At 37.6% G+C, this 16,760-nt stretch overlaps 1 protein-coding gene across 11 annotated transcripts in view; it reads right to left on the bottom strand.

Annotated features, from left to right (window-relative positions):
• Positions 1 to 11,475: 11,475 nt before the first annotated feature.
• UBE3A (ubiquitin protein ligase E3A) overlaps positions 11,476 to 16,760 on the bottom strand; it is a 100,111-nt gene continuing 94,826 nt past the window's right edge. For 9 of the 11 annotated variants that reach the window (XM_084997436.1, XM_013999067.3, XM_084997347.1 and 6 more), the window contains 2 exons: positions 14,859 to 15,002; positions 11,741 to 13,876 (listed from right to left, as the gene is read on the bottom strand). In XM_084997436.1, coding sequence (XP_084853562.1) covers positions 13,756 to 13,876; positions 14,859 to 15,002 — 265 coding nt within the window. In that variant the 3' untranslated portion in view covers positions 11,741 to 13,755. 11 annotated transcript variants of the gene reach the window in all.

Below are 16,760 nucleotides of genomic sequence, written 5' to 3'. Positions count from 1 at the left end.
TAGCTAAAGACTTCTGGGATGATTTGATGAAATGGCTCAGCAATGTGATTTAAAATCTGGGTTCTGCTTCTCTACACAACCATCCATGGGTCACCATCATCTCAAGGCTAGATGCCTTGGGTGTAGGAAGGCTGATGACACCAGTTGGAGTCAACAGCCACTGGAACAAAATGCTTTCTTGTTCAGGCTGCATGTTGCTTCCCAAAATCCATGTCAGAGGAAACATGCTCTTTTCCCCAAGCCACAGTAAACATCCTGTCTTATCTGAGAGGCCCTTAATAGTTTTGGCTGGTCCCAACCTAAGCCAACCACTGTGGCAAGGCAGGTGGCATTATCCAGATTGGCTTAGATGTATCTATCTACCCCTGTGGCTGGGCATAGTTCTGAGGTCAGCCCTCCAAACTGAATGATAACCATTGAGAGAAGGTGGCCTGGATATTGGGGGGGGGGGGGGGGAGGAGAACCTGAGTTCATGAAAACTCACATTTATATATTTTCTAATTAAAAATCACAAATCACTTATAAAATTTAATTTCACTAATATTTAGGGTACATTGGTATTTGTATAAGTAAAAGGATAAGATCTGGGTAGGTGAGAGAGCTATCAATGTGTTGTGTTATACAACAAAGTTTATGAAAGCAGTTAACTCTTAAGGGGAACAAACACAGAGGAAGTCTAAGATTTTGAGAAGGTATGATGTGCTGAAGAAGTCTCAGCACTACTTCAGGTATATAATGTTTGCATAAAAGAGGTTGTGAATGTGCTGGTCTTGAGGAGAGTTTAGGATGGATTGGGAAACGGAAGTAAGTGGGATAAAAGGAAGAGTAAGGGGACAGATGATTTACACACTACATGGGCAACAATCAATGGATCCCTAAGGAGAGGAAGGCTGTAGTTGTTAAAAAGATAAGTCATTTAAAAAAAAGGAAATCCTAGGAGTTCCCTTGTGGTGCAGTGGTTTAAGGATTTAGCATTGTCACTGCAGTGGCTCAAGTCCCAGTTGTGGCATGGGTTCGATTCCCGGCCTGAGAACTTCCACATGCTGTTGGTGCAGCCACCAAAAGAGAGAGAGAGAGAGAGAGAGAGAGAGAGAGAGAGAGAGAGAGAGAGAGAGAAAGAATCTCTAACAAGTAACATTCTGAGTTGTAAAGTGGTCATAAACACACTTAAATTCCTGGTGGAACAAATGCAGCAAGTTATTTTAAGGTGCTTATGTAAATTGGGCTATGGTTTGAGGAATACCAGAATTAGAAACTGGGAGCTTCTGCAGGCTGGCACCATCACCATCTAGCAGGTTTTGTGACCCACCCTGCTGTCACCCTGTCTGAGGCTACCTAGAAAAGGTCTGTGGTTAGGCCCACATTTGTTGAGCTCAAGATCCAGGGACAGACTGTCAACAGCTGATGTGCCTTCAATAAAGTTATCCTTGTTCATTATCTTTTCTTTTTCTTCCTCCTCTACCACCTTCCTTCCTACCACCCCCCTTAAATTTGAAGAATATATTATTAACACAATTAAAGAAATGGCCCAACTTCACCCAATTAACCAATTTCATCCTTGAGTCATACAATAAAACCATAAAAAGTATTTTTTCTACCACTTACATAAAAGTTTTCCTATTAGATTATACTTCTAAATCTCATTATCTCTGTTAATAATCTTATTAAAAACTTCCTAATACCACCTGCGAGGGAGAGGGGGAACTAAAATTAAGAAATTTCTAACAGTTATAATAGACTGAAAAGTGAACACATGGGGCCTTTCATCCCTGCCCCTGCCAATTCAAGTCCTATCACTCAGAGAAAGACAGGGTGTATGGCTGTTAAGCCTCCTTCCCCTTGGAATGGGGACAATTCTCAGGTGGAAACCAGACCTGTGGTAAACAGATCAGTGGAGAAGCCTCTTAGGACCTCTGTCCTTAGAAGTGCTTGGCCACCAGACTCTATGCCTTGATCATCCAGAGTTCTTAACAACAAACGCTGGAGCCTAGAATAGAACCCTGTGGTCACAGTGCCCACAGGTCACTGAGTTCCCTCACAGGTCTGCTGACAGCATGTTGGCTGCCAGGTCCCCAGGTAAGGGGAGAGATGTCGGATCCCCAGACCCAACTGGGCAGCTCATGGAAAAACCATCAACAGAGTGACAATCAGAGCTTGCTGGACAGCACCAAGAATCAGGGAAACAGGCGCTATTCCATACTTGGAGAGAATATAAAGCTTATGGAAACAGAGAAATCCTACTCAATTCTGTCCTTCAACTGGAAAGAAGAGAATATGCTGAAAAAGAAACTCAGTTTTCTGGACTCCATGAAGAAATATGAAGCTAACGCCTGGCTAATGGAGCAGAAAGCCTTTTATAAAAAATGCCACTCAAAGCTCCAAAGGTCAGAGCTGGCACATGCACAGTTACTAGGCAACAAGGACCTGGTCAAACGTCTTACCTCTAGGAATAAGTTGTCTAACTACACCACCACCTTGGTGGATGACAGTGAGGCAGCAGTGAAGGCGATAGTGCAGAACAGGAGAGGCTGGGAAAAGAGCACAGTTCTCTTTGGAGCTGGCCTGGACAAGGACAGGATTTACCCACCCACAGCTTCTAGGGCAACCTTAAAGCCACACTCCGAGGATGAAAGTAGGAGGACATGTGAAAAAATAAGGTGGTCTCCCTCCAGAGGGGAGGGCAAATCAGCTCTGGTTTTATCTGTAGCATCTCTGGATAATCCAGAGCAGGGAGCAAAACCGAGACAGCTTCCTGTGGACAGCAGGCCACCACTGCAGGGAGAAGCGATGGTGAAAGACTCCCCCACCAGGCCCTCGAAGACTATGCAGAGTCACCTCCAAGATCCAGCCATCAGCAGGAAATCAAAAGGCAAGCTTCTTAAATACATAGTCTATGGAGAAAGGAGTGGGGAGCACTCCAAGAAGAAAAGGCCAAGACCCAGGAACAACCCACATGGCCCAGAGAATGTACAAATGGACCAGGTACTGCTGACCCAGATCCAAGACAGCTTAATGCAGGAGTTTCTCATGAGTGAGAAAGCCAAGTTTATGGAAGACAGAATCCAAAGTCTACCACAGCCCACATGTTTTCTCTTTCAAGATTACACTTTGCACAGCCCATGGGAGAAAGGCCATGAAGCAATACTGCATGCTCCAGGAATCAGAACACAGGGTGCAGGAAGAAGGCAGAAAACTGTTCTCGAAGAGATCAGAAAACAAACTGGAAGCAATTCCATCACCAAGAACAAACATCTTTTTTCCTAAAGCACCCTTCCCCTTTCCACCCCGTTATCAATCCACAACTACTTCTTAATACTTACCAAGAAAAATCTTACCCCTGACCTCAAGACTGCTCCGGAACTCAGGGAGAAAATGCTTTTCCTCTTCTATAAAAATATGACAATCAAGGCAGGATTTAACAGTAAGAAAGTGGACCTGAAGCCCTTCAAATGGAGACACGGAGACAAGCAGCAAGCACGAGTAGCAGAGGAAGAGCAGGCTGGGCTGGGCCCGCGCGTCTGGAGCTTCCCACGCAAGCCTTCGTCTCCGCATCAAGGAGGAATATCTAAGAGGAACATGATTCTGGGAAACTTTTTGCCAGTAATGCTCTTACTGTAAAAAGAGAGTAAAAGACAATAATTTGGGGAATGTTAGCAAATTTGTTTCTTCAGGGGCATGGGGAGGGAACAGGAATAAGAACCTTGCTCTAGTTTCTAAGCTTTTACAATAAAACCAAACAAATGAAAACTAGTTGACTTGAAAATTATGAGATCTCGCTCTTTCTCTCTTCTCCCTCTGCACCCTGTCTGTGGCAGGCAAGCCCTATGGGGAGCTTTTTACATTTAGTTAAGCAAAGAAATGCTGACCGAAGCAGGCTGACATGGCCTGATGATGTGGCAAGAGCACTGAGTGGAAGGGGGAGGCTCTGGTTTCCAGCTTTATTTAAATTTATATAATATAATGACCAGAATAATCTTGAGTAAAGTGCTTCACAGCTTGACAACTGTCTTGTCACAAAAGTAGATATTGGATGGCTGCTCCTGAGCAAAATAAAACATATTCAATCTCTTGTCCTTTCAGGAGTCAGTTAACATTTCAGACTTTTTTTCTGAGGTAGTATCAGCAGTTAAAATTTTTCGTTATCAACTAGATGGTCATATGTCAAATATATATAGATGTGGTACTTTTACATTTATATGAATAATGAATGGTAGGGCTCTATTATTTTCATGCATTTCCTAAATATTTAAGTCCCATGATGACAGCAAAGATGACCTAAGAAAGTGGAATTCATGTTATATAGCACATGGCTAAGTTAGTGCTGGCTTAATGTCACCTGTGAAATCAGATCTGCAGGCAGACGCTACTCCTGTCCCCTGAAATGGTTTGCACTGTCCCAAACGACTGCATGCACTTCATGTGGATTCAGTGTGAATTTTACTAATTTCCTCTATAAGTTACTTGCATGGACCTATTGAAAGCACATCAGTGGTTGTGATATGAAACACAAAGCCACCTTTACATAAACAAGGGGATTACAAGTGTGATTTTAGAGTGGGGAAGGAGAGGTGGGGAATGGGCTAGAGAGAAATAAAGAAGCTCTCATAAAACTACAGTTACTTAGGAAAATGTGACTGTTTACTCACCACCTTCTTAAGAATATACGAAAAACTGGTTTCCAAAACCAGCTACATTCATAAGAGCAATATATGGCTATGAACAGTGGGATGCCAGAATGAACAGATGAACTTGAATGCCAGAAAAGCTCCATTCAAGATCCCTCTTTACATGCAAGAATAACTCTTATACTACTTTTACTGGCAGTTTCTGTGGCGATCTGGAAGTCCAGTTGACAAACCTTTGATTTTACAAATTTCATTCATGCATTCATTCAACAAACTGAACACTGGGGTGAAGAAAAAAGACACATTCCTACTCCCATGGAGAATTTAAGGAGAAAGTTGGGCAATAATGAAGTAAGCAAAAAGATATACAATGAAAGGCTATTTAGAATTATGATGAACATTCTGGAGAATAGTTTAAATTTGAAAAATATTTCAGTCCTATCAACAATAGATATTGAAGGCAAATGGCATTTTCTCTGGTTTTAGGTGCAGGATGCAAGGGCACAGGGGTAATTCTGAAATGCATTTTGAGTTAATGGGCTAACTTCCATTTGACAGGCCCAAGTATACACTGTAGCTGTGGTGAGCTAGGATTCTCCTGCTAATTCTCAGCTTGAAGTACTTGGAGGTTAGTTTCCTACCCTTGGTGATTATCTCCAGGGCAAAGTTGCATTCTTAGGCTGCCTCGAAAAACAGATTTGATCTAACCCCTGTGAACTTTCTGACCCACTGATAAGGGGGTCAAACCCAACAGTGTTAAGGCAGTGATGAGTGCTGAAAGGTGGACATTTGCTGCAATTAATGATTTTTGAGTTAATACATATCACATTTCAAAAGTCTTGAAGTGTTTTCAGTTAATTTATCTTCCGGTGATGAAAGTAAATATATGTTCCATAAACCTTGTTTTCATTCAGCTGTAGATACTGAAGGCATAGCCATGACCAAGAAAGTCTGCCTGCATGAAGCTTGGTTTCTAGTGGAGCACAAAAACAAGCAAATAAAACTTGTTTTTCATTTTCCTTTACTAAGAGTCCCTTGTGTAACTCTTAAATGCTAGCATTTTCCAGGGATTCTGTCCATGTTCTTTTTCCCTCCTTTTATTACCTTTCCCTGGTGACTATGGGTTCATCTATAATGAAGTCATACATTATAATCTTATATGTAGGCCTTTTTTTAAGATCTGTATTTCTTTAACTGCTTGTGAACAGCTCCACTTGCATATCTCTCAGACACCTGAACTAAAACATGACCCAGCTGTACTAACATTCCCTCCAAACCCTGCTCCTTTTCCCTGTAGATCCCAACACCACCACTACCTATCCAGTCAGCCAAACCAGAGTTGTCTTTGACGCCTTGGCTCTTCCAAGAATATCTAATCAGTTACCTCGTGCCAGCCCCTGACATGTCTTTTAGACTGTGCCATCCCTTCTATCCTCAGGCTCTTAATATGCCTTTCTAGGATTACAGCACTAGTCTCCTAACTACAAAAGGCCACAGGGCACTTATGCTCCTCCAGTTCCTTCATAAAATGTGAAATTAATCATCTTTGCATTTCAATATCCAAAGTGCCTGGTATGCCTACAAGGTCACTCATGATCTTTTCTGTTCCAATCTTATCAATCTTTTTGAGCCCTACACTCGGCCTCATCATTGGTAGATGTGCCTTTTATTTATCTGCCTTCAGCCTATCTTACCAAAGGACCCTTTCCAGGAAGAATCCCCAAGATCTAAGATCATAGGGACAAGGTCCATAAGTGGATTAAAGAGTCAAGGCCACAGGTTCACATGAAACATACTTCATTGAGTTTAAGATGAAGGGAAGCCCCCCAACTCATTCTATGAGACCAGAATGTCCCTGATATCAAAAACATCGAAAGATTTAACAAGAATACCACAAACTACTATTTCTTATGAACACAGATGCACATTCCAAACAAAATACTAGCAATTCGAATCCAGCAGCATATAAAAAGGTTTGTGTACCATGGACATGTAGGATTATCCCAGGAATGCAAAGTTGGCACAATATACCAAAACCCATCAATATTTTTCTGTGAATAAAATAAAGGACAAAAATCACACGACCATCTTAATAGACACAGAAGAAACATCTGACAAAATCCAACACTCAACAAACTAGGAACAACAAAAAAAATTTCAACTTGAAGCATCCATGAAAAACCTACTGTTAGTATCACACTCAATGGTGAAAGACTGAATGCTTTCCTCCTAAAATCCAGACTAAGATATCTGTTCTTGCCACTTCTATTCAATACTGGAATAGAGGTGCTAGCCAGAGTACTTAGGGGGAAAAAAAAATTAAAAAAAAGAAAAGAAAAAAAAAGAATCCAGAGTGAAAAAGAAAGAAATAAAACTTTCTATTTGCAGATACATAATCTTGGATATAGAAAATCCAAAGGCATCAAAAAATAAAGAAAAAACAACAAATAAACTAGTTCAGAAAACCTATAGGATAAATTATTAACATGCAAAAATTACTTGTATTTCTACAAACTAGCAACAAACAACCCAAAAATGAAACTGAAAATGAAATAGTTGTTTATAATAGTATCAAAAAGAATAAAACATTTAGGAAAATATTTAACCAAGGAAATCTAAGCTTGAAATCTATAAAACATCAATTAAAAAATTGAAGACCTAAATAAATGCAAAGACATCCATGTTCATGAATTGGAAACCTTTATATTGTTAAATTAATGATATTTTCTAAATTGATCTACAGATTCAACACAATCTCTATCAAAATTCCAGCTGCCTGTTTTGTAGAAATTGATAAGCTGACCTTAAAATTCACATGAAATTGCAAGGGATCCCAGAATAGCGAAACTGACCTTGAAAAAGAGCAAAGTTGGAAGACTCACATCCCAAATTAAAAACTTACTACACAAAACTATAGTAATCAAGACAATACAGTATCAGCATAAGAAGTGACATATAGGTCAATGGAATGAAACTGAGAGCCCAGAAATAAAGTCTATTTATGGTTAATTATTTCTCCATAAGAGTACCAATACCATTCAGGGGAAATAACAGTGGCTCAAAAACTGGTGCTTAGACAACTGGTTAATTACATGCCAAAAAGTGAAATTGGCTTCATTTTGTACCCTTCCAAAGTGAATTAAAGACCTAAATATAAGAGCTAAAACTATAAGACACTTAAGACTTTTTAGATATGACACAAAAAGCACAAACTACAAAATAAACTTGGACATCACCAAAATTAAAATCTTTTGTACTTCAAAGGACATCAGCTATAAAGTGAAAATATTATCCAAAGAATGAAAGAAAATATTTCCAAATAACTTATCTGGTAAGGGACTTGTATTCAGAATAAAGAACTTGGTAATAAAAAGACAACTCAAACACAAAACAGAGAAAAGTTCTGAATAGACACTTCTCTAAAAATGATCAAATGGCCAAAACCACAAGCTAATATGTGCAACATCATCAGTCATTAGGAACATGCAAATCAAAACCCTGAGATACCATTTGACTCCCACTAGGATGGTTAAAATCAAAGTCAGATTAATAAATGTTGGCCAGGATGTGGAGCAATTAGAATTCACATAGCACTGGTAGTAATGCAAAAAAGTACAGCCACTTTGGAAAACAGCTGGCAGTTCCTCAAAAGGACTGGGCATATGACCCAGCAATTCCATTCCTATGTACATAATCAATAGAAATGAAAACATGTCCACATAAAAACTCGTTCACAATAGTATTTGTAACAGCCCCAAAATGAAAACAACACAAATATCTACCAAATGAACAAAAATGTTATATCAATATAATATTATTCAGCCATAAAAAGAAATTAAGTATTGATACATGCTACAACACAGATGCACCTTTAAAACATTGTTCTAAGTGAAAAAAGCCAAACATAAAAGGCCACATGTTATATAATTCTAATGGTATGGAATGTCTCAAGTAAGTCTACAGACAAAACAGTAGTTAAGTAGATTTGTCCTTAGGGCTTGGAGGGTGGGAAGGAATAGTCACTTTTAATGCATACAAGATTTTTTTCCTTCTGCAGTAATGAAAACACAACACAATGGTGATGGCTGCAGTTTTGTGAATATTCTAAAAGCCACTAACTGTATACTTTAAAAGGGTAAATTCTGTTAAGTGAATTATCATCCTAATTGAAAAAACAAAGATGTGGGAAAGAACCCCTTCTCCATTTTGAGGTAGGTGAGGGTCAATTCCTGCAAAATAAATAAATCATGACAAACATCTACAACCTCTCAATGGATTTCCTTTTCTGTCATGTATCAGGTTAGCTAACATCTGTATCTTAACTTCACTGAGTCTAGATAACCAGCAGTCAGGTAGGCTTGGATATAACAATCCAAGCCGAGGGAAGGGCAGGGCAAAGACTGATACCCAATCATCCAACTCTGAAGGTTGCACCCTTAACCACTGTACTCTATTTTAGCCAGACACATGCCCATCCCATTTTCTAAAGTTCACAGGAGACAGGAAAACACCTAGGATAATTATTCCAGTTCCTGTTCAGCTGCATCTAAGAATCCAGATTTAGGCATCAGTTTGTAGCAACAGTTATACACAGTTTTGGAGAAGCAGGCATTCATCATGATAAGAGCTTCCTTTAGCATAAAAAACACAGGATTTCACAGAGAATTACTCTGTGATATTTGGGAGATTGGCAACATCAGGATGGTTTAAGACACCTGCTCCCATTTCCACTGGGAGAAGGGTGTAACCATAGGGGCTCACTCTACAGAGGCTCCTGGCTGCCAGCGCACATCCAAAAAGCAGGACTGAGGAAGTCGCAGAGAAATCTTGCTTTCAAGGACTTTGTCCTCTTCATCCTTTCCCCTTAGTAATCTACCTTTTTATGGACTGAAATGACAGAGCCAGTTATTTTGGGGAGCCACTTTCTTCAGGAACCAGTGCTTTAATCATTATTCAAATATTTAAAAATCAAAACCTTTCTGAGGGATATGGGGAGATAGCAGCCATCTTTGGTAAAAAAGAGACACTTCACTGAACATTCTACGGCTTGCTTAATCATTTTCAATCATTCATAACGTAGTGACTCTGAAAAGCCAGCAGAAAAATTGAGCTAATCCTTTGTCTTTATGTAACTACTACATGGGAGAGAGACAATGATAAACGACCCTCACAAGAATCTGCCCAAATACCAGGTAATATTTAAAGGGAGGGGTGAGTCCCAGTTATTTCTCACTGTTCAAACAATGTGCCCCACCAAACAAGTACTACCACAGAAGTATGGACTGCTGTCAGATTAGAGGCACATGGGGGTTGATGAGGTCTTTATGGGTGAGGGACTTTTAAAATTTTGGCTTTTAAAGTTATTTAAGAAATATGAAATAAGCACAGTAAATGAAGATGTAGGTGGAGATTTAGGGAGGATATTCCTGTAACTGACAGCAAAATTGGAAAAGCAGGTGCTAGGTACGTCCCAGCCTATGGAGGGCTCTGGAATACCAACAGCTTGGAGATTTATTCAAAGGGGAAGAAGTGTTGAGGCATAGAATATTTAAATTAGCAAAAAATGTGTTTTTAGTAGAATGAAAAAGAGTGGAAGAGGATGTTAGGGATATGAATTAGGGCTACTAGGAGTATCCAGGCGAGTCAGGGGGTCAGGGGGCTGAAAGGAAGTATAATGGAGGTGGTACAACTCGAGAGATCTGAAGGGGAAAGAACAAATATAAGCTGTGACAATTGTAAATGGTAGGTGGAGCCACAGGATAACTTTCATTTTTTAGTGTATTAATTTTGAGGTACCAGATATCCTAGGGACAGGGACTAAACAGAAGACACAGATTTAGGGGAGAATCTTTAGGAGGGCTTGAGGTTGACCAGACAGAACTGGGCAAATATTAGACCTGAACTTTAAGTAGAATTATAGTAGTATCCATCCAACTGAAAAAAGAACAGTCAGGGTAGCAGCTGAACCAAGTTCAGGGTGCTGCCAAGGTTAGAGTTCTTACTGGCAAGTAAGAGGCTGAATATATTTCAGAAGAGCATTTTCAGTGGCTCAGCAATGGTTTAGCAGCATTTCTCATAGGGAGACATATGCACCAAAATTATCCTACAGTGGTTAATAAAATGCCAACTTACTGGACTTGAATAGGAAGAGTCTTGGGACTCTGCACTAGCAACACTCACTAGTCTCCCCAGGAAATTCTTTATACACTAACAGTGTGAGTAAAAGAAGACAAGAGAAGGAACAAATGTAACTTTATTTCTGAATTCTCTGGTAGCTCAGGGAAGGGGCAGGGAGGGAAGAGATGGACCTTAGAAGCTGGTGAAAGGTAAAAAGATATACTTAAGGGAAACAGTAAGGGGATCATGACTACAGATAGAGTAGCCCTGGCAAAACACTCCTTCTTCCTGACAGTTTGCCTGAAATTCTTGGGGAAAAAAAATCCTTAAAGGGTCCTGAAATCTCAGTACAGTCATGTTCTTATGGCAACAGAGTGTTGTTGCCAGATTATAACCATCTGTCCTTTTAATAAGATTATCTGTGTCAATGGGGAAATGAATACCATCAGCAAGTTCTACTTAAAGCCTCATTTCATACATCTCCCCACATAGGTATGTATCCCAAAATAAAGCTCAGGAAGTGGTCACTGGATTGTATCACACAATTAAGCACAGTCCATGAAAGTAGGTGAAAATCCAACTCATGCTGAAGCTCCAGACTCCAGAAAAGTTTGGCTACAGGCCACGTTTGAAATATTCTATAATAACGATAAATAACAGAAAGTTTGTATTTTATTTGGAAACCAATTAATTTAGTTTATGGTTTATTTTTTTCCTCCAGAGCTTCCTGGTGATTGTGGGCTGATTCACAGAAAACCAAAATATGTAACAGAGTATCTAGGCAAAAAACTATATGTGACATCTGGAGTACAGGGAGTAACAGCTATTAGTAAAATATTCTTTTTTTTCTCTTCCTTAGGATACTATTCAGTGACATTCTTATAAACAGTTGTGAAAAGGAGATAATGATAAGAGAAGTGGTAACATGCCCAGAATAATTAGTTACTAAGCAAATGAGAGGAGTTAGTATAGACAACCAATAAATTCTTCTCTTAAAATATTTTTAAGGGTAGGTTTATTTTCAACTCTTGGTTAAAAGTCTATTTGACGTGAATTCTATATCTGATAACCTATACTCAATTACCATTCCAAAACTTCACACAGATGTTATTACAATTGTAGACTTCAATACTGTAGTGATAATAAAACTTGAGAACCGAAGAACACAAATTTCTTCACGAATTTATTATATAAAACGCCCCCAGAGTATTTGATTTCTCTTCTTCTCACTTTCATTATACACAAGAAGCACAGGAATGAGAAGCTTTTTCAGATGACTGTAGTAGCATGAGAGTCTCTTGCATCAAAGTAGTGTACATACCTTAACAGTGTTCTAAAGGCTGGCCCAGAAAAACCTCATGTTACCTTATCACAATATGGAAAGCACTGTCTTCTTCTTCCACTAAATTATGGTGAAAAACGGCACTGTTTTATTTAGCATTATGGTACACAACAGTTAAGTCTCAATTACTAAAAGAATTAAAATTATTCTGAAAGACATCCTCTTTCCCTCTCCAATGATTTGAAAGCTGTATTTTTCCTGCCAATTTCAAACAAATCATCAGATTGATCTGTCATAGTCAGTTATAACAATCATAGAGGCACAAGCTCAGCACATGAGCTACAGCTTGTAATAAAAGGATATATCAATATGTCTCTCCTTAGTTAAAAATACATAATCCATTTATTTTATACTGCAATAAAAGAAATTAACATCACAGACACAGAAGACTAAAAAAGGGGAAACTACTTACTTCTGAATATCCAGTAATTTAAACTTGCCTGTACTTTTCCAAAGTACATGAAAGTAATATTTAACATTTACTTTTTGGAATAAAATTTAATCTTTGGGGATAGACAATGTAAATAGGACTTAAGAGTAACAGTCCCACTCACTTCCAGGTCTCTGCTTACGGTATGATTAAGTAAAACAAGGCACAGTAGCCATCCTTTCCATTGTGTTCCAACACTGATCATGTGCCTTGATAAAATGGCTGATTAGACAAGATGATGGCAACATGAAGGGAAGACTTTGGATTGTCTATTAAAAATGCGGGTAATACAATAAAAAATTCATTTTAAGTGCACTTTCACATGCTTTTATGTTTATAATAAACAAACTTCCTAACTTTCTTGCAAAAGGTTTGACTACCATTCTTTTGGCCAAATGCACTTTTCCCTAGTAAACTTAAAAAACAACAACAACAATAACAACAACAACAACAACAAATCCCTGTCCTTTCATATACTAAGAAAGAGGATTGGCTACTGAAACAGGTCATTGCAAGACACATGAAGAAGACATACTGTGGCATGAGTTGTTTTTACTTTGTTGTGCTGTTACTAAAGTAAAGTTCTGAGGGCTGCATTTAAACATTCCAAGTTCTCCCTTCCATCTTTATTGATTTTAAGATTTTTGCACAGAAAACTCTTTGGGGACTAGAACAGCAGCAATTGCATCACACTGTTTCCAAGACTTCAAGTTTCAAAAGCAAATTGTTAAAAAAAAAAAAAAAATACAGCTCCTGATTTGAGTTAGATACAGGGACAAAAAATAGCACATACTTGAAAGGGTTACAAGGTCTACAAATGGTGGCAATATTTTCCTTGGGAGAGTAGTTTGTTGGTATATATTTTTTAAATATGCAAAAAGGCTCAACCTCAAGCAGTAATAAACACAAGCAAAAGTGATTTAACCCTTAAAATAAATATTCAGAAAACCTCTCTGTACATACAAGTGAAAGAATAAGTAACACTTTCACACAGAAAAAAATAATAATAATAATAAAGGATTTGTTCATATAAGTAGCTGAAATCTGCTGTTCCAGCCCACATATCCCCAATAAAGAAGGGAGGCACAGACATAGGTGACTACTGTGGTTCACTATTTTACAGCCTTTTTGTACTGGGACACTATCACCACCAATGTTATCCCTTTTGTTATATTTATTAAAATTTTAAATTTCTTTTTTCTTTTTCCTTTTTTTTTAATTTTTTTTTTTTTTTTTTTTTTTTACAGCATGCCAAATCCTTTGGCATAAGTGATGGCCTTCAACAATCTCTCTTTAAGTTTTTCTTTGCTTGAATATTCCGGAAGTAAAAGGACATTAAAGCAAGTATGAGATGTAGGTAACCTATATAGAGAGAAAGGGGAAAAATAGGAAAATAAGTCATGGGAAATATGCTCAATATTAAATGATCCTACTTTAGATGGTATATATGTTGAGATGGGTTGACTGCAGGCTACACATTAATGCAAGTCATAAACTTTTTGTTTTTTGCCATGCAACTACTAAATATCAGTTTATCTTATAAATTACTCAATGCTAATGATGATGACAGTGGCTGATGATAACACACGGTATTCACAAATTTGTTAGTACATACCAGGTTACTGTTTTAGGTCACGGAACCCTGAGAGTTCAATTAACTAAATTTTCTCACAATAAACCTACAGAGTAGATGTCAGTTTCCCCACTATAGAGCTGAAGTCACTGAGAAGTTAAGAAACTTACTCAAAGGTGGAGATAACTGATTCAAACTTCGTTTTCAAAAATTCAAAGTCTGGGCTCTTTAATGCATACTAGATATATTCCTGTATGACTATGTAAATGATTTGATAAAAAATAAATTTACATTAATACCAAATAACACAGATAATAGCAAATAATATTAAATAATGCAGAAAACTAACAGAAATGTTTCTACACAAACTATTAAATACACTAATGCTCATATAGTGTATTTATTTGGTTGCTACAAATCAAATGTTAATTTAAAACAATGGAGAGAAAACACAATTAAATGGAAGGATTACAAAACTAAGGATTCTAGCATAATCTAGGACTGAACAGACAATCTCCTGAGCCTCGGTTTGACCATTCTAAATAGATGACATAACACGGCTTTCAATTAAAATTTTTCAGCCCATTAAATGAATCATACCAATTTAACAAATTCCAAATCAAGTGAATTCCATAATAATTTTAACTAATGTTTGATGTGATTTGGACATTTCTATATAAAATTGCAAAAGTGCTCAGAAGCTTCTGGACAGTTCACATGTGTGGCATGGAATGTAAAGTTTTCTGTAGATAGTCAGAATTTAATAATTACCTTTCTGTGTCTGGGCCATTTTTGGCTATAATCATCTTTAATTTTCCTAGTCCGCCCACAGGTGCCCTGTCTGTGCCAGTTGTAAACTGCAAGAAGAGTCTTTTCTGTTCATCTGTAAATGAATGAACGATTTCCCAGAACTCCCTAATAAGAAAAGATAAAAAACTGATTTTTTAGTTTGGAATTCATTATAAATTTATGATTTGCATTAAAACCATAATAAGAGACAGTTTGGAAGTTAATATCAGGTACCCTAAAGATTATTCCTGGTGATCTAGGACCCAGGAATTCTACTTATGCAAACTTACCTTAGGGAAAACAGTTTGTTTTTTTTTGTTTTTTTTTAATATAAAAGCTTATTTCATCATTACATCACCTTCAACAGTAAAAACTGGTAAACCTAACTGTCCAACAAGAGAAAATTATTAAACTATGGTATATTCACAATATATAATCAGTAAAGAACAAAAGACAAAATCCGAAACCAAATCCTGTAAAACTGAAGATGACTAAAAGGAAATATATACTCTGAAAAATTAATTCTAGATGTCTTCAGGTGTCTGTATTTTATTTAGCCTTCCTTCTTTATTCGTTTTGTCCCTGCACAATTTGGGGGAAAAGTGACACAGATGAGTGACAGAAGAAAAGGAAAAGAAAAACAAACAAAAAACCAACCCATACATCTAAAAGTACTAATACAAAAGTATACAATTTTTATACAAACTAGAACATTTTTATCAACAGTGTGTGGTATGGAAGGAGGATGAGGAAATTATTCTGATACTTCTGCCATATGCAGTTGTTTTAAGAGAATAATTTAATCCCTAGAATTCCTAAAACCTGTGTTGTAGAAGTCATGTTATAATGATGCTTGTTTTACTTACTCTAAAAACAAAATGCAAGCTCATCAAGAGAATCTTGGCATGCTTGTTTGAGCAATAAATTATCCGTAAATTTAACATATACACTAATTCTTGGATAAAAACTTTTAAGATTTTAGAAAACAATTAAAAATATTTTCAATTGGTGAGCATGCATTTGAATATTTATTTGAAAAATTCTTTCCAAAATCTTGGCAGAGAACATCACACTTCCTACATCCATAACTACAATTCTAGTTTTTGATATTCTAGTATTCCAGTATATCATTTCTATTACTAAAGTGCTGGTATTTTTGTTGGTGAAATGCCATGGCTTCTCACAAAGGTTAGCAGCTTTATTAGAATTCTGATCACTTTCTAATATCTTACCACTTCCCTTCCCTGACACTCTAATATCCTCCCCACCCTCAGTTCTTACAAACTCATCTAGACAAACAAACAAAGTTGAAAAGGAAATTGGACATGGAATATATAGGCATATTTCTCAGGAAGGAGAAATCATACCACAGTTTAGGAAATTCCATTTGGGTGACTGGCAAGAAAAACCAAGTCTGCTGTAGCCCAGAGCCCTCTGTCAGGGCACGGAAGCCTCCTCATCCTGCAGGACTGTTCTAAAGCCTAAGTGAATCCGCACCACCTTAAGAGGCAGACCAACAGGTACTCCTGAGTGGAGGAGACACATTCTGAAGGAAGTAGGAGATCAGCAGTGGTCACTGTGACTAGTCCAGCTATATTACTAAGGTGCTGTTTGTATTTTTTCCTAAAAAATTAGAACTTAAAATATTAGGGTTACTATCAATTTATATAATGAAAACACTTTTACTGAACAAAATTCTTCTCTTCCTAGAAGTGTTATGTTTTATATTAAAATTCTGAATTAAGAATGCAACTGTTTAGAAAACGGCAAATGAAAAAGGAGCTACTGTATTTCTACATTAAAGTGGTAGCTGTGGCGTTCCCGTCGTGGCTCTTAATGAATCTGACTAGGATCCATGAGGTTGTGGGTTCGATCCATGGCCTC

Source organism: Sus scrofa, chromosome 1 (assembly GCF_054392235.1).
Source record: "Sus scrofa isolate SSC_HxYL_T2T_F1_AM1 chromosome 1, Sscrofa_HxYL_maternal_Yorkshire_Landrace_v2.0, whole genome shotgun sequence".
Classification (NCBI taxonomy): Eukaryota; Metazoa; Chordata; class Mammalia; order Artiodactyla; family Suidae; genus Sus; species Sus scrofa.
The sequence above is the reverse complement of the archived record's forward strand: the minus strand, read 5'-3'. Positions and strand labels throughout refer to the sequence as shown.